The sequence below is a fragment of the Seriola aureovittata genome, chromosome 9, assembly GCF_021018895.1.
Source record: "Seriola aureovittata isolate HTS-2021-v1 ecotype China chromosome 9, ASM2101889v1, whole genome shotgun sequence".
NCBI classification, from domain to species: domain Eukaryota; kingdom Metazoa; phylum Chordata; class Actinopteri; order Carangiformes; family Carangidae; genus Seriola; species Seriola aureovittata.
Window position 1 is genome coordinate 7,661,423 of NC_079372.1, and position 25,806 is coordinate 7,687,228.

The window sequence follows — 25,806 nt, forward strand, 5'->3', positions numbered from 1 at the left end:
CAAATCTCCACAGCTATTTTACAAATGAATCCAATTAGACTGTAGACTTTGGTGTTCTCTGCTCCCCAGAGGGCAAGAACAAGGGCTTAAAGGAGCCATCTTGGTTTTGGAAATGGAGGGAAAGTGGCAGGAGGGGGTGGGAAAAAGCAGCCGGGACCCTTTGGCAGATCTTGATAGGTTAATGACAGTCATTACACAACCAAGCTAAAGGCTCCGGTAGGTCAGTCCACGAGCGATAGGGACATTAAATCCTTCAGGGAATGATGGGAAAGCTTCACACTACCAAAAGTCAGATAAAAATTTGCAGCAATTCATGATTGCCGTGGGTGTGTTAGATGGGATTTTAGGGCGGACACTGTAAGAGAGACAGAGGGACAGAGAGAGAAGCGAGGGTTATACTGGTTTCCTCATTTATTCTCATGTTTCTCTCATTTGAAGTAAATCGGCTGAAGAGGTACGATTTGCTCATTTTGGAGGGAAGTAGGCACTTGAGGGCTAAAACTACACACATTCTAACATTCCCGATCTCTGTATCATCAAACGCTGGTGAACCCCCACAGATTATACAAGACTGACACTGTAGCATGCTTATCTCGACCCACAGTAAACACGGGAGGAAGTACAAACAAACCAAATATCAGGATTTGGCCCTGTTATAGCGGCTCAGTAGCCTGACATACCTGGTTTTCCTAAATACGCACCGAAACATATACATATGCACTCATGCACACTCTTGCTCCCTGTCCCTGTGGGCAGCACAGAACCCTATTTCAGGTCAAATTGAGCATGTCGCCCCTGGTCTTAGATAAATGATTACATTCTTCACCAGGCTTAAGTTTGCTTTGGCCTGGTCGCACAAAATAACAACCTCTAGATGAAATATTTAGCCTCGCTGCTCGGCCTTCTGTCAAATTGTGCAGAAAAACGCTAAACACAACTTAAAACCTTGTACCAGTGGATGGGAATGAGTCACGTGAGACATGGATATGGGAAAGAGGGCGAGGAATTCTGTCAGAATTCTCAAACTGAAAACACACTCTCCGAAGAGAAATGCCTTTTGTGGACAGGCGAGGCACAGGGCAGCTGTATGCCTTTTTGGGAGGGGTTGGGGGGGCGGGGGCTACCTTCCAGTAGCTTGGTTGTTATGATGAGAACAGCAGTCATTCATTTTATCTTTCAGCGTACGAGGCAAACTATACTCCCGCATCTTTCTCTCTTTCTTGCTCTCTCACTCACTCACACACACACACACACACACACACACACACACACATACAGAGGCTTTTATCATTAAACCGCTGTGCATATGTCATCCCACTCTCCAACCACACACACCTCCCGCTGAAGTAGACCACCTACGATAGGCAGCTACCATGGCTCTATGGACCAGGCACTGCGGTGTGGACTGTCTGTCTCAGTGAGTGTGTATTCTCTTGAGGAATCATGACGTCTGCCTCAGTCATCTCCCACGCATATGGCTCCCCACTGTTTACAACCGTACTGTTTTGACTCCGATAACATTATCTACAAGCTGATAGGACGGGACCGGGTTCTCCTCACATTTGGGAATCAGTTACCTTCCACTGACCTTGACTTTGCAATGCTGTTGACCATTGTAGCTCTGAAAAAGAGCTGAATAGTAAAGCGCTCCAAGTCTTTGGGAGGCTGTGGGTTGTGGAGATTTCATGGCTAGTGATCCTTAATCGTTAACAGCTTTTGCAAAATAGTAGTTGACTAACTGCCGAGTCATCATTGACATAATTATGTAAAAAAAAAATAAAACTATGCGCAGAGGGGTATTACAGCTGTGAGTTTAAAAATCTTACAATACTGTAATGCAAAAAATATGCTTATAAAGGAACAAAGATGGATTACAAATGAGCTTTTGTAATTTATCAACTAGTGGGTGAAAAGTGGGCTGAGTTATTGTCATCAAATTGCATTTATTTATTCTGGAATATTTAAAGTGAAGGGTGAAGATTCAAGCAATAGCTGAAATACATTTCTGTGAAGTTGGAAAGTTAACAGCTATCAACAAAACAATGGGTTTCTGAGTGGGCTTAGAAACCCATTGGGAGGCTCGCTGTTGCATTGTGGTTGCAGTCTGTAGAGTATGATCATGATTAGGACAAGCTGAGTTCTAATGTAATGGGAGAGAGTTAGTGAAACGGTATCGGGCCCTGTTTCTCTGGCGCAAAGTCGCAATCTAAAAGCAGTTTGTTCCACAGCAGAACCACAAACCCGGTCGACCCGTCTGTCTTCCATCCAATCTAAGACCCAGAACTCTGTGGCCTCCAGAGGAATCATTTCTGCAGAGCACAAAGGAGACCAGCGTGGAGCGTGAGCGCCATAAAAATACGATCATTTGTATTTTTAAAACTTTTTTGGACCAATAAAAATACCAAACAATAATTGGTCGCCCTCTCTGAAAGGCTCCTCATTTCTCTGCGCTTGTCATCGCCTCTGAAAATATGACAGGGACAGTTGTAAAACCCAAAGATCCTGGCACTGATACGTATGTGCATGAATGCACAAACACATGCATGCGCACACATGCACGCACGCACGCACGCACAAACACACACACACACAGAGAGGCGCACACAAATACACGGAGAGACAATAACCACAAACTGTACAATATGTAGTAACGAAGTGCGTACTTCCCCAGAGAAATCTAGGTCACATTCAAACAGAAACACGATGAAAGACTACACAGTGGAAATATCCCATCGCTACTTCAAGTACTTCACAATCACATACTGCGATCCAAGTAAAGCATGTACATATTAAACTTGGAATTTTATTATGGTCCTGTGTGTGTGTGCGTGCGTGCTTGTTTGCGCATGTGTGTTTGTTACAGTATACTCAAACACCTGCATACTGTTATCGTCTCCTGCCATCAGAGCTTGTTGATTCCCAGGTTAATAAAGGACTTCCTCCTGCTCCTGAGCGCTCAGCTGTGGCTCTTCAAAGAGAAACACAGTCTGGTCATGAAGCTCAGGGAAGACAGTGACCTTTTCAGTGTGAGGAGGGTGTGCTTGCACTCCATTTTACCCCTGTCCCACCACCACCTCCCACCGCCACCAAAATCTGAACACGATGGGCAACACTGGTTGCCTGTAGAAGCATTGATACTGTGTAAGCTGGCGCCCCCATGTGGTAATTTGCTACCACAGGCCAATTTATCCACTCTGACAATTCCTGAGTTTATTTAAAATGAAAAACGTCTCATGTGATACATCTTCACTGTACAGAGCCGGATGACACAGTAGGGATACTGAGCTCTCCGGTCTCAGATTTTTCTTGTAGTATTTAAAAAGATTCTATAAACTACTTCATTATGAGTTTACTTAAAAGTATTACACTGTACAGACAGCTACTGACAGGAAACTACCAGCATTTATTCAAAACTGTGTAGTTCCCTTCAGATCTCTATAGACCGCTGAGTCATCTGCCTGGGAATGTGAGAGGACAACGTGACATGCAGAGACCTTTAAAGCAGAAAATGACACCTCTCCCCTATTCCCCTCGAATGACCTTCCTGATGTCATGCTGCTCTGTTCATGGAGTCATTACTCATCTGTTATCGACTGGAACGACGGAGCACAATGACTTCATAAGACGAGTGGTGCCCGAGAGAGGGAGGAAGTGAGAAGGGAGGGGTCGAGAAGCACGGCGCTCAGGTTCTGAAATCATCCACACTTTTGTAAATGAGGAAAAGTAGAGGTCATTCATTATTTCTGTCGCAGAACAGTTTTGATTTTTTTTTTTTCCCCTCAGAAGTATACAGTGTATGTCAAAGAGTGCAAAATCGTTCTCTCCAATTAAGGAATTAAATAAAAGCTTTTTCTGGGCTTTGATGTGTTGGCCAAAACTTGCCTGCAGAAGAGGGCTGGGCACAATTGCACAAGAACATGTGTTGTGCCACTGTGTGCCTGCATGTCTGTCTAAGTCTGCTGTGCTGTTCTAGCAAACTGAAAACAACCATGCAGAGGCAGGATCCAGTGTTGACAAGCCAAACAGGCAGATCTTTGACTATCCTACAGCCAAGGAAAAAAAAAAAAAAAAAAGATTTGTCCAAGTGGAACTGGGAGCAAACGAAAGAGACAGAATTTTCTATGGGTTTCAGTACGATTACGAGGCCTGTGACTCTCACAGCAACTTCCTCCCCATTGCCCCCGACATTCATTTTTCTCCTAACCACCAGTGCCTGTCAAGAAATACAAAGGTGCTCTGTGTCCATCAGTAACGCACACATTCTCATTTGAATGCAGACGCACAGGCACATAAACATATACAAATACAGATAGACATAGACTTTACATACAGAGAAACAAGCACACGGAGCACAGACGAATACATATGATGACCCTCATTAATCACTATTCATAAATTTGTTTCAGTTTTCTCGTATAAACAGACTTTCCCTGTATTTGTTCAGATACATGCGCTTGACAGCGTGCACACAGTGATCAATCCCAATCATTCTTGAATTAGAGGTGAAATCCCACAACCTCCATCACATTATCTTAGTTATCATAAATTCACACGATGGCACAATCTCAAAAGTGGAATTAAGTAACAAAGAACACCCACAAAGATAATTTTACTGTGAGAAATTACATCAAATACACCAAAAAAAGAAAATAAAATAAATAAATAAATAAATAAAATACTGTTCTCCAGAACAAACAGTGGTCAAAGTATGGGGGTTTCTCCTTCACAAGAGCTTATAATTTAACAACAATTTAGAGATAACGTTAGCATAATTCCACTGATAAAATGCAACACGAAAGAAGTGAAACAAAAATGGCATGAAATTCAACTTAAAATTAAAAAATAAATGAATAAATAAATAAAAATCTGCGTGCAGATAAAACTGCAGGAGGGAGCCAAGGAATTCCAGATAAAATCTCCTAAACAGATGAGTGCAGCTGCTATCACCAGCGAGGTGGTTAGGAGGCAAAAGTTTATTGTATTATTTTAACTTTGCGTATGGGCTAAAACCACAGTGCAGCCTTGTTCTGCATAAATTAAAGCACAGCCTATCTCAACTGGTCACTGTTTGTTTTATTCTAAACGCCTGGACTCTCAGTAACCAGGAAAATAGCTAAACTGAGTCTTGACTAAAAACAGTCCTTCACAGATAAGGTTTAAGTGCAAATTCAAACACGTTAACAATTATTCTACCAGAATAACTGTCTCAACAAAAACACGTCATAAAAATATATAATCTGTGCTTGCACTAAACCATTATTGCCTACAAACACATTTAGAAGAAGTGAGAGCAACAGATTCACCAGAGTTATCTCCATAAGCTGCAAACATTCAATTGTATTATATATCACCCAAGTTGAGCACAAATGCTGTTCAAAAATTCTTTTTAATCACTCCTTTGATTAATAAAAGTGAGAGATTTCCCAAGAAAATACAGCGGTTCGGACACATCCCAGTTTTGGAAAAAATATTTTTCTACATATTTTCGTGTCTGTCTGGAAAGTCAAAACTCTAAAAACCTTTAATCAATCTTAATAACTAAAACGAAAATATTTAAGAAGCCTGATAAATGAGGCCCACTGTTTGTGTGTGTGCATGAAGACATTTGCATATGAACACACATGCACAAACAGGAAACCGATATCCTCGCTTCTAATTCTGTAGATCTATTGTAACATGTGTCTTAGTCTGAACATACAGTACTGATCTCTGAGGAACACACACACACACACACACACACACACACACACACACACACACACACACACACACACACACACACACACACACACACACACACACACACACACACACACACAAACACACACACACACACACACATAGACACACACACACAATCAGGCTGTGATTATTATCATGAATGTCAGGCCAGGTTCAGGCGATGGGGGCTGCATATAGCACTTCCACACATGACAAGCAGACGTTCTCCCCCTCTCCCCACACATTCCTCCAGAAAGTCATTCACACACGGACCCTCCACTGCATTCATACATATCAATTAGACACCGACACAAGCACGCACAACACGCAGAGGGATGCAGACGTGGACGCAGAATATGACAGAGAAACAGCGAGAAAGACGGAGCGAGGATTGTTTTCATAGAGAGCTCTCCTGGTCGACCAGAGAGACTCCTACAGACCCAGAGCTGTTCAATGAAGACAGATTGCACTTGTGCAAGCTGGCTGTACGTGAGTGCGAGTGTGTCTGTGTGTGTGCCGGCCAAGTTGATCCACGTCCATGCTCTTTAGGCTCAAGACCCTATCTCTGCCCCCCTCAGCTGCGGAATGCTGCAGTGATTGCTGGGTAATTACCCTGACGCTTTATTCCTCTGCTCCCAGCACCATTAGTATTAATTCTTTTCTTTTTCTCCTCTTTGGAGAGAGGGAATGGGAGCCCTTTGATCTGAAAAGAAAGAAAAGAAAGAAAAGAAAGTAAGAAAGTAAGAAAGTAAGAAAGAAAGAAAGAAAGAAAGAAAGAAAGAAAGAAAGAAAGAAAGAAAGAAAGAAAGAAAGAAAGAAAGAAAAAGAAAAAACAGAAATCCTATGTGGCCACCCTGCAGGGACCACAGCAGCTGTGTGTCAACCTGTAGCTTCTGACCCAGCGCCGCTTTACAGAGATCTGGTCAGACAGGTCAAATACAGCATACAGTCATATGGTTCAACTGGGAGATCAGGAGTCAAACTGTGACCCATTTTCATCTGAGAGGGTTAGACAGAGACTGAAGTGCCTGTCTCAGATCTTGAAGTATGAAATACTAACACTGGACTGTCGACAGGTTGGGTCAAAACAGGTCAGTCTGAGTTACGGCTTGTGGCATCATCAGGATACAGTCAAGTCCAAGATCTTCATCAAGTCGGAGAGCCATCAAACATTTCTGATTTCTTGAACAGTGCAATTTCAGTTGCGTGCCTGTTGTGGTCAGGCAGAAGACGGACTTGAATAGCTGTAGCCTGACATATGGCCCAACACTGGGTTTGTCTTGACTGATGTGTAGCCTGGCTCCAATCAGCCAGCCTCAGGCTCTCACCATTAACCCCGGCTGATTGCTGATAGGAGAAGAGGGGGATACAAGGGGGGGGGGGCCTATCACAGGCTGTTTACCGGAACCTCCCCAGCTCTAGCGGGCTTATCTGTAGCCATGTCTCTGCGCTGTGATTGGTCAGATGGAATCCATTAGGATGAAAGGCATTGGTGGCCTCATCACAGATCTATCAAGATCACACACATGCTCACACGCAGGAACATACTCATACAGTAAAGAGTTATCAAAGGATCTCAGAGATATACAGCTGTTACACACACGATCACTCACCTGGAATACTTAACCTTGCACCCTGCAATGTACTATATCTAGCTATGGTATGTTTGTCACTGATTAATAACTCATGTGTCTCACAACATCCTCATAAAGGAAGGTTCAATTATCAGAGCACTCGACATTTAGGAAGCCAATGCAATTTGCTAATTTTGGGATGAATAATCTTTCATGACCTGATGCTATCACACATACAACACTGCAGCTGTTCGACCAGGGCAAAGCCCAGAGTCTGTATAGTCAGTTATGCAGCTGTACTTTACAATATCCTTTTGGTGTTAAACTACAACTATTTGGTTAGGGCTGGATATTAGAGCTGCAATGATTAGCTTAGTAGTTAGTAGTAGTTGATCAACAAAAAAACAACAACACGTTTGTTGGATGTAGCTTCTCAAAAATTTTTCACTTTTCTATGAAACTTTACTGACAAAATGATTAAGCAAGAAAATAACTAGCAGATTAATTAATAATGAAAGTAACTGTTAGCTGCAGCCCTACCTTTATCTTTTACATTTTTTAACACAGAGACATATATATATATATATATATATGTGTGTGTATGTATATATATATATGTAAACATGTTTTCTTCTAAAAATTCGAATTTTTCATTTAACAAAATATGGCAGATATTCTTCTTTATGCATCTGTTTGTAATGTTGTCTTTACTGCAGCAGCGGAACAAGAATTTTGTATAAATAAAACACAAGTTTTCTGATTTAGATCAGGACATTTCTGGCCAAAGAATAAATAAACAAGACTTAGAATCTAACAGAGCATAAGATCCCAACTTGTTGACCTTTTTTTGATACTCCACGCTATGGACACATTTCAGTCAGTACTCAAAAGTACTGAGGTTTGATACCAAACTTTTGTGATGGTGTGTCATCAGAGATTTATCATATAAGTGTTTTAGGAAGTAGTTTAAACTGGTGGGAGCGATTGTCTGTCATACACATCTGGACACACTCTAAAAGCAGCATGTAAGGCTCATATTTGTCCATACACAGTACACACACACACACACATGAGCACACAAACACTATGCCAATGCTGGACTAATATTTTCCTCTCTATCAAAATGAAGCACTTCCCCTCGCTATCCATATGCATCACACTCAACAGTGCCAGTGTTGTTTTAGGGCGGTGTGTAAAACATGTGGGAGGAGGGAGAGAAAGGAGAGAGAAAGGAGCACTGAAGGTTGTTTTGGGAAAACAAGGTCAGCAAAAGCTTGCACGGATACAGTAGTTTGCGCAAATGAATACAACGTTAACAGTCATTAGACGGTACGCATCCATTCATTCAACAAGGAAGATGAAAATGGAGTGTTATTTCAACTAAAGTGAAACCTCATAAAATTATGAAAAATGGACCGACCGCCGAGCAATTGCTCCTCAGAGAGAGAGAGCAGAGCGGGGGAGAGGAAAGAGAGGAAATGTAGAAGGCCAGGGAACATCTCTATTTACCTCTATATCACTCTCTCTCTCTCTCTCTCTCTCTCTCTCTCTCTCGACTTTTCTTCACAATCAAAGGCGGAGCCGTGCCGATGACACCAGGCCAGAGCCAGCGATGACACCAGGCCAGGGCAAGTGCTGAAAGAGTCTGGCAGAGGGTGCACTGAAGCCTGAGAAAGTCTAACGGAGACCTGCTTGACAGTATCATAACTAACAGAGACTCTTGTGTACAGGGCATCCTCCCTGGATAGACACACACATGCAAACATATACACACATATGCCAAGAACGGCCCGAGCAGACGTAACTGAATCTCCCTGTCTGTGGTTGCTATAGGAAGGGAACATGATAGGGGATACTATACTTCCATGCACACAGCCTGGCTTTTTAAAAGCATGAATATGGATTGAGACGACCACAATGTTTGAACATGAATAACACATGTATGCCAAAACCACACCACAACCGGCTCTGCGTGTGTACCTCCCACACCCCTACCCCCCCAGCGAAAGAAAAAAAAAAAAAAAAAAAAAGGAACCAAAAATGAAAAAATAAATAAATAAATCCATCATTATGCATTGGTCATGGTCTCACAGACCAAGGGCTCGAACAGAGCTCCCACTGTTCTGTGTTGTGATACGTAAATTCGAAAATGCCCGCACAAACCTAGCATATGCTTTTTCTATTTTCATCTAAAGACCAGTTCCTCATTATTTTTAGTTAAATTCAGCCTCTAACTATTAGGATCAATGTAGGGCTCAAAATACAGCAATGACATCATGGCACCATGCTATGAATCATTGTGACTGTCCATGGAGGGGCCAGTAGGAAAAGATAAAAATCCTCAGATTCTCCTGAGACAGAAAATAGGGCACCAATGAGGGCACTATATTGAACTATTAATTTCAAAATGGGTCATAGCTGAGATCACTGTGCTTAGCACTGGTCTATCTGTGTCTGTCTGTGTGTGAGAGTTACTTCTTTGGTATTTGAAGCATCACTTGCTGTATTAAAGAAGGGCTAAAGAGCTAAAGGGCACTTCAGAAAGAGGTCTAACAGATAAAAGTGTGGTTTACTAAAGTACTGTCTTTCTCTCTCAAGTGTTTTAATCACTATCTATAAATTTAAACAAAAATAAATGAAAAGTCAGGACAGTAAAGAAAACAATCCAAGAAAAAACAAAGAGGAAACGTATGATTTACTAGTCAAAGAACACAAAACTGCAACATGAGGAGATTCACAAACTACAGTTTGATACATCAAACAGACTCCCTGTTGCTATTTACATTTAATATTTTTTTTCAACTTCTTCCGTTCCATTTTATATTACATCCACATACACATGGTAGAGACTGTTTTTGCTCTTAGTTCTCCAGATGTCAATTCCTTGTGACTGGGATGAGAGCGAGTTTACACACACACACACACACACACACACACACACACACACACACACACACACACACACACACACACACAGACACACACACACACACACACACACACACACACACACACACACACACACACACACACACACACACACACACACACACACACACACACAGGCAGAAATACATTATCATGCACCAGTTGACCTGTCATCAGCCTGTGGCATCATTACCAACACTCTGGGTGGTGGGGAATTGAACCTGTTTGTAGTGAAGATAAAAAGCTTGTTGTAATAACACACATGCATCATCTTAATCCCTCAAAGCTGTCCAGGAGGATGACACATGTCAGTGTGTGTGTGTGTTTTTGTGTGTGTGTGTCTGGTATAGATATTGACTCTTTTCATCAGTGGGGGAACATATACAAGAGATTAATAGCCCCATGAACTGTGTTTAGTTGACTCATTCAGAGCTGATAATTTTATGAGGTGGAGGCCTGCCACTCGATTGACTTTCAAATGATCTAAACTAAACCCCATCCTATTTTGTCATGAAAGCAAAAGTAATACTTCTTCACAATAAGGTGACAAAAAATATTCATAAAACTTTCATAAGTTTCTGCACTGATTTGCATTCAGGTGATCTTAAGTTAAACTTTGCTTTTCTCTTTCTAGAAGAGTTTCATATCAAAAAATCCCCCCTTTGAGTGAGGGAAATGTATGCTTGATATTTAGATACAATAAGTTTCAGGAAAAAAGCTTTATCCTGCTCTGGGAAGACTTCAAACACGCAGGGTTGGTCTATGTCTTTCACAATTGGAATGCAATAACTTATACAGTTTGAAACCGGGAGGGAAACACACTATAATTCCAAGCTACAATCCTGTCTTTCCCCTTGTATACAGATCTGTAAGTTATCGCCTCTGAGAACTGCTGGGAAACTGGAAATTTGGAAAACAAATCAAGCAGTGAAAGTCAAAGTACACAGTGTGGCTTCAGCGTATACAGAGTTGTCAAAGGAGACGTACTTTGTAAAGGAAAAGGGGATGTGGCTCACTCAATAGTAGCTAGGTGTCACAGTATTTTATACTCCGATGCAAGTTCTGAATTTCGGTTGAACAATGTCACCAAAACAGCATTTTCCTTTTGAGAAATATTACCACTGGATGATTAGTCATAACACATTACAGGGCTGGTTCGCCTAAATTACAAGAAACACATTTTCCCATGTCCTCTGCAGGTATCCAGCCATACAGATAATTTCTCGTGTTTGGCCAGTTTTTTCTGGCGCCACCCAAATACAATGGAGATGAATGGAATTCCATTTGTGGTGCTCCCAGCTTTGGAAAAAAAAAAAAAAAAAAAACATTTTAAAAAATCTCTTTACAGAAACGATGTCATGCTTACCCTGGGTAATCCACAGACCTGACTGTTATTATTATTATTGGAACTACAGCCTATTAGAAACTGTTGAAAGCATCTCGACAACTGGATTTCCTGGTAAATCATAATCCCAATCTTGTAACTGAAGAGGTGAACAACACTATAGTGTCCTGCTGTTGCGTGATTCATTTTTAAAGAGTCATCACCTCTAAGTCTGTATCTGTGTCTCGCCATCATCTCAGGTTGTAGGTGGATGCAGCCCTCGACAGCTCCTGCCAACATTAATGTTAGCTTGCTAGTATTAGCATTAAGCTGACAGAGTACAAGCTAAAGAAGTTGAAGCAAAGCCCAAAACGAGGAAGTACAGATTAGGATGACAAACTACAGATGAAAGAAATTAGCTACAGCTGACACAGACAAACTACAGTGGGTGTTAAATAAATAAATCTGTGCATCGTTAATATGGAGCAAAGCCTATCAAAAAAAGAACATTAGACCTGAAGGTAGATTTAAAAGATAGAGTCTGCAATGGCCAAAAATACTCCACAGTCACTTGATTACTTTGTAAACCAGTCAGTGTGAAGAGGGAATGAAACTGCAGCATTTTGTCACCCATTCAAAAACACTGGAGGGATATATTCATTTGAAATTGGGACTTGATGTTTGATGGGCTAAATGCATTTTATCATAATATGAATCATGGCATAACAAAATATATATACATACATATATATATGATAGTATAACATTTATGAATCTTGTTTGAGTTTGACATTAAATTGAGCTCTGCCTTTGATGAACTCGAGATTACCTAGGTAACGGCTTGTGATGTAATGTATTCAGAACTTACTGTACTGTGATGTGAACAGAATTTAGAACTTGGACCTCAAGCATCATAATGGAAGTAGATTAGTAAGTTGTTGGTTAGAGAGAGAGCAGTCATTTCAGTACACTGAGAGCTGACGATTGGACATCCAGAAGCAAAATACCCATTGCACTTGCAAAAAGTGCCCTAAAATTTCACTGATGGAAGTTTTACAGACCCCACCTTTTTATGGTGATACGTAATTTATTTGTAAGTTTTTTTGACAGAAGCTTTTTGACCTCCACTTCCAGGAGGGTTAGTGGTTTGTTGGTTAAAACACAAATCCAATAATCAATGCAAGTTCTTACTGATATAGTAAAATGGAATATAAAAACTGCACTTTACTAATGCTGTATTTTTGTCATTCCAGATGATTCCCTATGTGCCGTATGCGCTTCAGCAACAACAGGAAGCACAGGACACAGAGATGAACTGGCTGGAGCAAAATGCCCAGCAGTTTTATACAGAGATCCCTCTGGACTATGAGGCAAACTGTCTCTACCAGGATGGATGGATCAAGGAGAACAATGAGGTAATGCAGCTATATTAAAATGAAGTGATATTTAGTCTTGATGTCTTTGTATGATTGTGTACTTGATAAAGTTTATTAAGTTAAGATTTAAGGAAAAACGTAGAAATTATTTCAAAGAATTCATATTACTCATATGTAGGACTGCACAGTACTGATACAAGTGACCAAAAAGTATCTCTATCTTTCTATCTATCTATCTATCTATCTATCTATCTATCTATCTATCTATCTATCTATCTATCTATGTTTGCTGTAGCTCACATACTTGCTGATCAGCAGAGTAATGCTGTCACCACACATTTTACATACAGTGTAGTACAGCTTTCCAAAGTTTGGCTACCACTGTGATTTTTAGGTATTAGCATATTTCCTGTCTGTTGATTAGTTTTTAAGACAAAACAACAGTTACACTGCAAACCAGTGGAAGGTTTTCTTTACGGTCAGGTGGGAGGGGCATACAATATAAACCTTCACTTTGCTGCCAAACTATTTGGTGGTCAAATGAAAGCTAAATACCAGACTTGATGATGTTAGTTGTGGTTTTGGATGTGAATAAATACATTTTTCATTAGAATTGTAAGGACTTTATAATCTATAATACCAACAGTTAACAGGATGCTAACTTTCTTTTTTTTTTTTATATAGAACCAAAGTTAGGGAAGAATTAAAATGTTTACTAGACTAAGGTGCATTGAATATACAGTAAACTTCTACCAGCATTAAAATGTCAAGATGATGAATTAAAGTGTCCAAATGAGTTATTTGAGCTTTGGCTGACAGCAAAGACTACATTGTGCCAAAATCTGAGAACTGCAAGTCTAATTTAAGATTCTACATTCAGGTCATGCTCAACACAGATGATTTGCTGGACGTAGGATCAGCATCACTGTTGAAGAACAAGCCGTCACCCATTAGTTAAGAAATGCATCCTTGGCATTTAGATTTGTGTCTCAGGAGAACTTCACACATCCTGCAATGACTTCAAACACACCCAGAGCTTGTCGGTGTATTTTACAATAAGCCAGCAGTAACTTATAGAGTCTGAAGCCCAGAAAGGAAACAAGCTTTGACTCTTAGCTCCACTCCTGCCTTTCCCCTGGGACACAGCACTGTAAGTTATAGCCCCCAGGGACTGTTGGGAAATAGGAAGCTTGGAAAACCAATCAGATTTCAGTCAGTGTATACAGTGTGGCTAATGGAGTGAAACACCTGTCGTTTCACATTGTAAAATACTTGCCTGTTTATTCATTCAAATATAACTTCTTCTGCCATTCATTTTACGTTAATACATATAAGAAACAGGGTCATAATATTAAAGACACACATTTGTTTTATGTTTTAGCCTTTTTACTACAAGTAATGTATACTTAATTTTACTGGTGACCATTTTCCAAGGTGTGCTGTATCACTGCTTGCTTTTTGGATTGGAGAGTGATAATATGTCTTAGGTGCCATAGAGAGAAAAAGAGGATAAAAGGGGGGAAACACAGAGTGAGAAAGAGCCTTTCTGCAAAGCCACAGACAAACAAATTTCAGTGATGGAACAAAAACTGGCGAGAGAAACCAACCATCAACACAACCTCAAACAACTCAAACAAAATAGCAGAGCCATCGTCCAAACTAATCTCACAAAATGGCAACAAAGGGATTACAGTAACCCGGCACAGCTGCACACAGAAATGGAATAAAAAATCTTTTTTAAATTACACAAATAATTACTTTTTTACTTTTTAATGTAAACTATAAACTTCCAACCAAATCCTGCAAATTGGCCCTGTAGCCAATAGCAAACATTTCATTTCTAAAAATAAAGTTCACATTTGACATGAATGAAATGTCAGAAAGCAGAGGGGCCCCATTCATCAGCTACAAACAAGCTTATTAAGTGCCTTGAATAAAGAGCTATAGGTGGGACCAATGGGAGTATAGCAAAGTATAGGGTGCACATAAAGGTCATCTTTTTAACTTCTCACACAAAAACACCTGGGGGTCACATAAACATAAAAATGTATTTGAACATATTCACGCACACATACACTCACACAGATTGATGGCACCGCATTTGACCTTTGGAGCCCTTGTTCATTAAACTCAGCAAGGGGGAGGGCGGGAGGAGAGAGAGGGAGATCTAATTTGAGGACATGAGAGGAAACAAGGAAGTTGAGAGGGGACCTTTATGTGTGTGTAATTGGTCTGCAGAGGAATTGCCAACATGCACACCACAGGTGGCCACAGGCCCTGTCTAAATAGCTAACCTTATAAAAGTCATTAAGGCCTCTGAGACATGCCATGCGAGTAGGTGTGTGTGTGTGTGTGTGTGTGTGTGTGTGTGTGTGTGTGTGTGAGAGAGAGAGAGAGAGCAGGTGTGGATATATATTCACCATATGTGAGGGTAATCGACTGTGAGTAGCAGATCTCGCTACATACACATTCCATGATAAATATAACAAACTGTCTATTCCATCTATCCACACTGCCAGTTGCATAATCATGTGGCCAGAACCAGTACAGATAATTCATTGCCAATATAGCTGGTTAAAGAGGGAAAGTCACATGACAGTCAGACAAACCTGTCACTGATCAAATATGTTTACCTACAAAAATGTAATTCACTGAGAAATAGTTTTGCCTGCCAAATGTAGAAGGAAAGAAACAGTTATGCTATGCTATAAGTAAACCTAATCCTAACTATAAACAGCACACAGCTAAGTTTGTTAAAGTAGTATTACCTGATATATTTTCCCAAATGGGGGCAGATGAACAAACTGCAAACACTACAAAGATATGTTATCACCTTAATCCGGAGAACTTTTTAGGAAAGAGATGCATATTTGCACAAACAGCAGACACAGAGCAACAGTAGCATTCATACGGAACTGTTTTTTTCTTTCAACCCGACAAATGTGACACTGATATGAGAGCAGTGAGAGTGAACCAAAAAAGTAATGTTCCAGGATTTTGAACTAGTAAATGATCTGGCCTCTCTACTAGATGTAGACTCTGTCACACTTTCCTTTAAAAGAAGTTAAACCAACTTAGAGGGAATTTCTTTGATATGTACTTTAGGTATTGCTAGAGTAGATGCAGGACTTACAGAAACTGTATGATGCCGTAGTCAGCTGGGTTCACGTACCTTCTTCTGCAGGACATTGACCTTCCTTTCCTTGACGTCCAGCATGTCCTTCATGTCTCTGATCTCTCCTGTTAGTGTGCTCTTTTCATCAGTCAGGTCCTGCAGCTGCTTGGTCTTCTTGGTCAGGAACTGCTCCTTCTCCTCCAGACGCACCCGCAGAGCATCAACCTAGAATAGACCAAAAGAAGTGCAGATAGTTCAGATTAGAAGTCAATAGGGAGTTACACTGACATATATTCAGGCACAGTTTGAAATGGAGCTGCTGTATATGACAAAGGCTTATACTAATAGACATGGCAGCATAAAGAGAAAAGGTGAAATAAGAGTCAGAATGGGTGATATATAAACCCAATATTCATAGTTTATCCGGACAGGCAGATGGACAGATAAGCACATATGATCAAAGTCATTTGTAATAGATGTTTTAGAAGGAAGCAGACCATGAAAAACAGGAACAAACATACAAAGAAATACACAAAAGAGATCAGGAAAGCTGACACCATTTTTTTTTTTCCAGTTCTCAGTCAGGTGGCCCATATGTTATTATTCAGTCCTGGAACTGACATGGCTCAACACATTTACTTGTTGACATTTGGAAGTAGTAAAAGTTCAGCTTTGACCTAATGTCCATAATATGAACCACTGTGGACTGATGCAGTAAAAATGTGTGTGAGAGTGAGAAGGAGCCTGGAGCACATCCCATCATTTGTTACTGAGAGTGTTGTATGATTGGGCCAGCGCTGCCACAGATCAGACTGCTCACACACTTCACACTCACACATTAAAAATCCTCCATATCTGGCTGTGCACAGTAAGATGAGTGATATCTGAGCTCACTCCAGAACTTCTTATTGGACATATATCAGTGTTCAGCTGCACCGCCTACAGTCACACACACACACACATATGCACACAAACCCATACATACACACACTCAGCTGGCTGTCAAGAACAGACTATGTGCTCCTCTGTTGCTCTTCAACACCTGATTACATTTCCAGCACTTTTTTGCCGTTGCACAATGAGTGAACCCATTTGAACCTCATTTTAAGATGTGCATGTGTGTTTTATATGAATTCAAGACACACACACACACACACACTTAGATAACGGGAAGCAGTAAGAGAGGGCTTGTTAACAGTTGTTTAACAAGTGTTACTTGGACACAGAGGGGACGGTTTGAGAACACTTAAGGCACAGGGTCTGTTGTGCTCTCCGACTTATTTCTTAACTATTTCACATGGCTCATAAGGTGATTCATTAAAGGAGAGAGTATGTTGGAGCGACTGACAGAAACTTGCTAAGTATATTAACTCAAGTACTGTAACTAAGTACAATTCTGAGGTACATGCCAGGGATCAACCAATATGGTTTTTCCCATACCGATCACTAGTATTCAAGAAGACCGATAGCTGATATTTGGAACTGTCCAGGTGTTTCTATTATTTTGTCCACTCCCATTTATATCAATATCAAGGCAGGCAAAATAACACAAACACCTCTGTATAATGTAGTACAGCTCAACTGCTCCACACATTACATCCTCCAAAAGGATCGTAGAGTTGAATCAACAAGTGTCTAAAACTATTTTATTGAACATTATAATCTTCATGGAGGATTTACTGCAGGACTGTTGTATAAGACTGCATCAGGTTTAGCTAGACGTTCCTAATAAATTGCCAACTGAGTGTACTGTATATTAGTAATTATCAGTTGTATGCACAGGCTGCAAAGTGCCTGACTGGAATTGACTTGTTGCTTTCGGCGCTGTTCTCACCTGGAACTGATACACCTCGTAAGCTAAAGATGTTCTTTAATTTAATAGTTTTATCATATAGTATTATTATCACCATGTGTTACCCCTACCCCCTTTTGAAATGTAAAGCAGCTACATGTTTATTCAGAATACACATTAACCAACTTACTTTGTTCTTTGATCAGAGTACATTTTTACAGTGATTTTACTTAAATCAAACAGTAGAGAGTCACCCTTCACGTGCTGCAGTCAATGTAGTGTGTCACCTTCTGTTAGCTGGAGTTTCTGTTGCTGGTAGTTTATTGCTGCTCTTTCTTAACACAGTTAATGTTGCTCTTTTCTTCATTACAGTGACTAACTACGCACTGGTCATTTAAATTTACACTAGTTCTGCTTCAGCACTCACAGCTCTCTGCTCCTTTCACTAATTCAGCAGTTGTTTACACGCTGTTCATCTATGCTAGTTACTTTAGCTTAGCAGTTAGCGCTAGCTTATCTGTCTCTCTCGCTCGGTGTGTCTTGGATCAACAGATGAACCTGTTCATCAGAGTGTGGTGTTGTTGTAACTTCAGTGTACAGGTTGTGATGTTTATTACAACTTCAACGATGTCTGCTACCTTACCTTCGACACACAGCTCTGCTCGTTAACCGCAGCTGCTCTCGTCTCTGCCCGTTTGTGTACACAGCAGCCTTCAGCGTTGATAGGCTATTACTCATGATGTGTAACAGATCAGATGGTCATTACTCCAGACAGTGACTACACACAGGGACCGGCAGCTGCGTCAGAGCCACAGTAGCAATTAAAAAAAGATTAAAAAAAAAAAAATCGGATAATCTGAAAAATGCTCAATACTGCACTTTTGAGTATTCTACTTTAGGGGAAAAGAGTAAAATACAAATTTAGACTAAATTTATTAGAGTAAAAAACTGTACTTTTTACTCTACTACAGTTCATTTATTCGACAGCTATGAGAGTTACAAACCTAAATTTAGCATATAAAATGTGATGTTATACTGCAAGCATAGCATAACATCCTACATTGTCTCTCCGTAATTCAAAAACACATAGTCCAGCACCTGTGATACTCTATGCTCTTATGTACTTGAACTTTTACTTGGAAAAAATAAAAATAATAACAAATAACACAACAATATACTGACAACACAATTGGGAAGGACAGCTATTTTGGACCACACTTAATAGTGCCTATCTGCTTGCATGTGTGTGTGCGTGCACCATGCAGGCCCTCAGAGACACAGAGGCCTCCTCTCAAGTAGCAGCATTAGAAGCAGTCCAGGACCCCCAGGTGTAAGATGGTGAAGTATTTATCTCATATTGCTTCTCTGGCAGACAACCAGAGTCTAATACTGAGCCCTGCTCTGTCCTCCTCCGCTCCACACTGGCTGGCACACACACAAACGCACACTAGTGACACCACTAATCCTTTGTACGTACAGTACGTTAGTGCCCGCACATTATCGTGCGCTGATGCCCATGTGCTGCTGCAGAACTGTGTGTGCAGGCGCATGTGTGTTTGTCACTGTGTGTATGAGACAGAGGAAGAGAATGCCCCCCGCCACCCCCTCCCCTTTATAACCCCACCTGGCAAGGAGCAATTTAGCAAGAATGTAGCAGAGAGGCCTAACAGGAAATCCCTGCTGTCTCACCTGCACTGGCCCACTAAGCTGTGATAGTACTGTACAGACGCCCCGCTAATACCCTCTTAAAGCACTCATTGCTGCCAGACGCTGTACACGAACAACAAGGAGAGAGGAGGATAGATGAGGAGTGAAGGATAAAAGGATGGAGAGGAGCAAGGGTGAAAGCTTGAGGAAAGATAAATGAAAGAGTGAAAGACGGTGGATGGAGATGATGGGAATTCTTATCAGATCATTTGGCTGGAGCATATTAACACCACTGGCATGCTGCTCCTCCACTGGCTAAAGCTACTTCTCTATCAGCAGGTCTGTTACAGGAAATACTGCATGGCTTTATCAGCTGGCACGCATGCTGAGATGATAGACAACTAACAAGTCAGGGTGATTAACCCCTCTCTTCTCCTTCAATTTCCTCTCCAATTTTCCTTTTCACCCTCTTCCCCTTCTTCTCAATGTCATCTTCCAACAACACCTCTCTCTCTCTCTCTCTCTCTCTCTCTCTCTCTCTCTCTCTCACCCGAGCCATTTCTACCTCTCTTTCAACACTCCACCCCTCCAGCCATGTTACAAACACTCCAGGAGTTTTCCTACTGCCATTTAAAGGTGCGGGTCCTGTGGCGAGACAAAGTGATGTGTCGGTGTGAGAAATCCCTCAAGTCCTCAAGCCTGGTTGTCTTTGGGACAGGCCCACATTTCCCAGCCTTGACTTTGTAGGTTTGTGCATTTGTGTTTCCATATGAGTGAGATAACATTGAAAGTAGAACTCCTGCGGTCTCCAGGACAACCGAGGTACTCATTCTACCTCCGCAATTGGACACTAGGGACCACATTCTGTTTTGTAATCGCAGCTTTTTAATGTACATGAGAGAAAGAAAGAAATAGAAAGGTGAGGAAGAGAAGTAGACGGGCCGCTGCTGTTTAGTTTCACCCAGTTAAAATCTAAAAGGATTTTGGCAATTGCATTGAGGCGTTCCTCTGAATGGATGAATTAAAAACACATCTCTATCACCCCATCTTCCCCCATAACCTCACTTAAGCTTTCCAGCCCCTCACTCAGCACCATATCATTTTAAAAAATGACCTTGATATGTTTTCAAGATTCTGTGGTTGCAAAACTATTAATTCTTGGCAATACATGGTATTTAGTTAAACAAAGAAAGTCACAAACTAAAAATCACTCTGAGGTGTGCATGAACGCATGCATTTAGTCAACAGTTTTCTCCATGCACACATGCATGTTCCTGCAATTAAAACATGCCAGCATGCACACAAATACATAAACTCACTAATTCGCACACTCATTCTCCCTGACTTCCTCTCTCATGCTTGCAATGACAGCCAAATGTGGATTCTGGACACTGGTTAGAAAAGTAAAACAGAGGCTTAAAGAAAACAGCTTCTCTGTTTGTCCTCACCTCCCTTTTTCCTGCCTCACATTTCATCATAAAAGTTTTTCTGGCAGGCAAATCTGCAAAGGTATCAGTCCCAGCGTCAGCTCGAGTCCGCAATAAACAACACAGAGATTATATGAGTAGACCGCAGTCAAAACGGCAGAACCAGAGATGATGGGGAGACCACAGCAAAGGCCTGGGGACACACCAACACTTGCATACTAACAGTTTCACTCTCACTCACCCACCTGGGAGTCCAATATTGCGAGTAGAGTTGTGGGTTGATCAGGAAAACATTCCTAATATGATCTCAAATCCTCCCAATCTCACTCTTTAAAAACATCAAACATGCACATACACACACACACACACACATACACCCACACACACAGCATGAGCTCTACTCATTTTTTTGTGCTGCTGTTCAAAAAAGAAGTTTGAATGTCACCTCAGCTGACAACACCACCATAAAAGTTCTTAAATCCCAAGAGTGAGTCGAGTGGAGTGTATCTGGCGTCTGAACTGGGATCAGCTCAGGCTGCTGTGGTGCACTACACACAGCTGTGTGAGCGATTCACTCCTCGAGCTCTATGACATCCAGCCAGCCTGAGTAAATACAGCAAAGGGCTGTCGTTAGACTTAATTTATTTAAAGGCCTGTACTGTGAAATTAATCATCCAAATTTATGACATAATATTCAACTAATTCATGTTTGTCTAGCCATTAATGTGGCCAAGTCTGGATTGTATCACTGAAAGAAGGAAGGCTATTTCATTTCAAGATGATGCTAGACCACCAGAGAGTCTCCCATACCAGCTATAATCAGTCAAATATCTCTTTTAGGTGAAATGTAGGCATCAAAGAGAAACCAACACGAACTCATATGATGGAGAAGAAAGGGAATGAATGTGGACTCCTGGGTTCAAACAGCCAATTGCTGTTGGTTTTGCTTCCACTCTGAGTAATGTTTTCATTATTAAAGATTGGTGAAAGGTGAATAAAAAATTGGCCAATCCAGCTTATAAAAGGCACATGTTAACAGTATATACACTGTACTGCCTCACACAGATGGTGCATAAGCACCTGACTGTGGGTCTCCTTTTACTCACACAGATGTGAGAAGCAGTGGCGTGAAATGATCCATAGTTTCCTGATGAGGCAATAGAAACTTCCAATAGATTTCAGGAGGTCACTGCTGAAGGTTGTGAGGTTAGAAAAGCCTGAAGACCAAAGTGATTTTTTTCATATGAGACCAGTCCTGCATGTTAGCTGTATATATGTGTGTGTGTGTGTGTGTGTGTGTGTGTGTGTGTGTGTGTGTGTGTGTCTGCACAGGTGCAGGAGGAAGCTGCAATGTCATATGCGAGAATGAAGCCCTTCGCAGAGCGACTGTGAACAAGGGCTTCCACGAGATCCTGCGCTGTCTCTGGATTCTCTCATCACACACACACACACACACACACAGTATAAACAAGCACATGCACGCAAACAGAAGATTTCCTCTCCACCTTAACGGGCCACGCCAGACATGACGACACTGGGGCTGATCTGTGCGGAAATGAGGGACGTTCCCTGTCCTGGGGCTTAGGCTGGGTGTCATTTGAGGTGTGTCATCAAAGCCCGGGATAAGGCAGCAGCCAGAGCTCTGATCATGAATCGTATAATGGACAGATCACCTCAGGGCCGGCTCGGGATAATAAGCGGATGTAAACTGCCTCACAGCAGGGGCTGCAGGGTGGAGAGTGGGGCACAGTCTCATTGTACACCGTAACATCTGTTGATAAAACCATGGCAACACAGCTGTCTGCCCACAGGCTACAGAGAGAACATGGGAAAGCACAGATGTAAAAAAAAAAAAAAAAAAAAAGACAAGGACACATACACGCACAGACAGAGAGCTCCCAGGATCCGCTGACAAAAGGATCTTTGTGGACAGAATGGATGAATGTTTTCTGCCAAATCATTAAAGTCAATCATGCCATGCTCTTGGTGCTGTACCAGTGGATAGATCTTTGACACACCCCTGAGTGCTATCACACTAACCCTCACTGCACACAGCTGCCTCAATCTTTCTCTACCTCCATCCATCATCATTACATCCTCGAGCAGAGACACACACACACACACACACACACACACACACACACACACACATATAAAGGAAGAGGCGCTGCAGGCGTTCCCCCTCATAAACACTTGCTCCTTCTTTGATTATTTTTCCTGATCATTTCCAGCACCACATGCCAGTTGCTACATCCTGTTTCCAGGGAATCCATTTCCTGTCAAATCACACTGAACGGTCACTCCTGGCTAACACATGGAGAACAGCGCAGTCTGTATTAGGTGTTTGAAATCTTCTTAATTCATACTTGATTGAACAAGTGAAACCACCTCCTTATTTTATTCATCTGTCGGTCTGCGAGTATGTGTAACACACCCTCAGAACCTTTTAGCACAGAAAACACTGACTTGAAAGACATCGACTGGATGAACAGTGTTATAGACAGATAAATACATTCTTTATTTATCCCCTAGGGGAATTTTATCTATACAGGATATCTTACATAGCCAGAGCTGCAGACTCAAATTCTAAATTGGGGAATATTTGCTCGTAACTTTTTTATATACTGCACAAAAATTGTTCAAAGCTTTTTATTTTTATCCTTACAAAAACATTAGCTATGTAGTTGCATCACATACAAGTTAAAGACTTAATGCTAAGGAGCAACAAAGAATTCTGTCATATCTTGGTACGTTCCAAAAACAGAAGAGCAGAGATCTGTATTGTTTGTTTGCTGCAAGCCTGCAGCATATATGCTCTGCTCAAACAGCTGATGTTGTCTCGCATTGTCATCACACATACACCAGAGGAGGGAGAGCATGGTGGCTGACACATGTACATCAGAGACATAAACAAATAAAGTGGAAACTGCCTAACTGCATTTGTGTTTGTTTGTGTATTCCCTTTCTCCAGCAGAAGATACCTCTAGGCATAAGCCGCCAATCACATTCGTTATTTCCATAAGGACTCCTCAGGTCCTTCATACTTTACACATGTATTTGACTAGAAATGTCCAGTTGATCTACACTTTCTACCCATTTCTTCCTCTTCTCTTATTGCATTTAACATTTGGCCTGAATTGCTGCTTTTATTCTTTACTCCAGCACATTGGAATTGAAATGAATTGTATAAAAATGGTCGCCTCTGGAGCATAAGGAGCTATTCAGGAGAGGAAAGGAGAGAAGAGGAGAGGAGAGGAGAGGAGAGGAGAGGAGAGGAGAGGAGAGGAGAGGAGAGGAGAGGAGAGGAGAGGAGAGGAGAGGAGAGACCATGGTCCATACTGTATTTCTGCTTTTCTCTGGTTCAATCAGTCTAATTAGAAACTTTCTATTAACAAAGTTTCAACTTTCTATTAGTGGGAGTGAAAACGCTTCCACTGTTTTCTTGTGGCAATGCATGTTTGTTCAGTATATCCTCTCTGTTCTATGTTTGCCTGTGCATGTGTCTGTATGTATGTATGAAATTAGAGGTTAAGTGGTCTGAATGAAGCAGAGTGACCCTGAAGAAGAGGAGGTCAGAATAAAAACAAAGGAGCATATTGTCCCTGGCCGTCTCTATCAGCGCCTCGCTGCCTTCTGGTTAACCAGCCGCTGACGGACAGCAGACCAAGCCAAACCCTCATTACTCTCTGCGTTTATGTGTGTTCTTGTTTTGTTTCAAAATGTACAAAAATAAAAACATGAAAAAATGTAACAGAACACCCACACACACACTTCCCAAAGACCATCATGTGGGATGAATCATCACACAAATGATATTTACCTCAGATGTCCTCAAACTTAACGCATCAGTTGGGCTGAAGAATGTGGTATGTGCATTTGCACGACAACACTAACGTGTGTGTTTTCATGCGCATATCCATAGGTAACCTCGTGCAACACTTGTGTTTGTCGGCTCCTTCTGTCATGCACATATTTACCTCGTTCCCTGTGTAAACCATTAAATATCTCATCCCCCTTCTGACCCCTATTACTCCACTTTATGGCTTTTCCACATGGCCTCTGAAGAACTCGCGGGGGCTTTATTTTGGACCGTCCCGTGTTTGTTCTGGGGGGCCCCCGACGCTTTGCTACTCACACTGCATCCCAAACCGCACCACCCCAGGAACCCGTGAGCACGCTGTTGGGTCTGAGAATAGTGACCATGGTCAGTCAAGTTCAGATGAGGTCATATTAAAACCGGTCCGCAGTGGTTGGGACTCATCACAACAGGTCCAGGGTTTGAAATGTGAAGTTGACAATTAGTGGTCAGCCTAAAACAAGAACTGTTTCCAATTCACTGATGCCAACAACCTCACTGTCCCCTTCGGAGAGTTCATCAAGTTCTCACCTCCCTTTAATCTGTTTTTCACCCTCCACTGTAGCTCTATCAACCGATGGGGGAGGAGAATGGACAAGAGGAGAAAGAGAGGTAGGCGACAAAACGTGGGGGGAGAAGGCAGATGGAGGCAGATACTATGAAGGAGGAGAAAATATGGACAAAGGGAGCAAAAGGGAATGAGGCAGAAAGAAAGACAGAGAGAGAGAACACAGCGGGGGGAGAGTCCAGGGTGGAGTCCAACCACGTTGAGACCACATCTTTTCTCCGCCTCACTACCTATGTGAACCATCAATCAGCAAAGAGAACAAGGAAAGATCAACAAAAATAGTCCAGCAGAGACCACAGCGCACCGTACCATCGCATCGCTCACTGACAAAAGCCCACAGCCTTCTACATCCATCAAGAAACTCTATTCTCTCACTTCCCACTTCCTCCTGTTGCTCCATCTATCCTCCGTTCTTTCCCTCTCCCACTCCAGATTCTTTTTTTTTTTTTTCCTCTTGTTTTCCATATTCATCACCGTC

At 41.5% G+C, this 25,806-nt stretch overlaps 1 protein-coding gene across 15 annotated transcripts in view; it reads right to left on the reverse strand.

Moving 5' to 3' along the window:
* Nucleotides 1-25,806, reverse strand: part of LOC130174624 (ERC protein 2-like) — a 151,968-nt gene that overhangs the window by 98,577 nt on the left and 27,585 nt on the right. For all 15 annotated transcript variants that reach the window (XM_056384635.1, XM_056384634.1, XM_056384632.1 and 12 more), the window contains one exon: nt 16,096-16,263. In XM_056384635.1, coding sequence (XP_056240610.1) covers nt 16,096-16,263 — 168 coding nt within the window. The remainder of the gene's footprint in view (nt 1-16,095; nt 16,264-25,806) is intronic.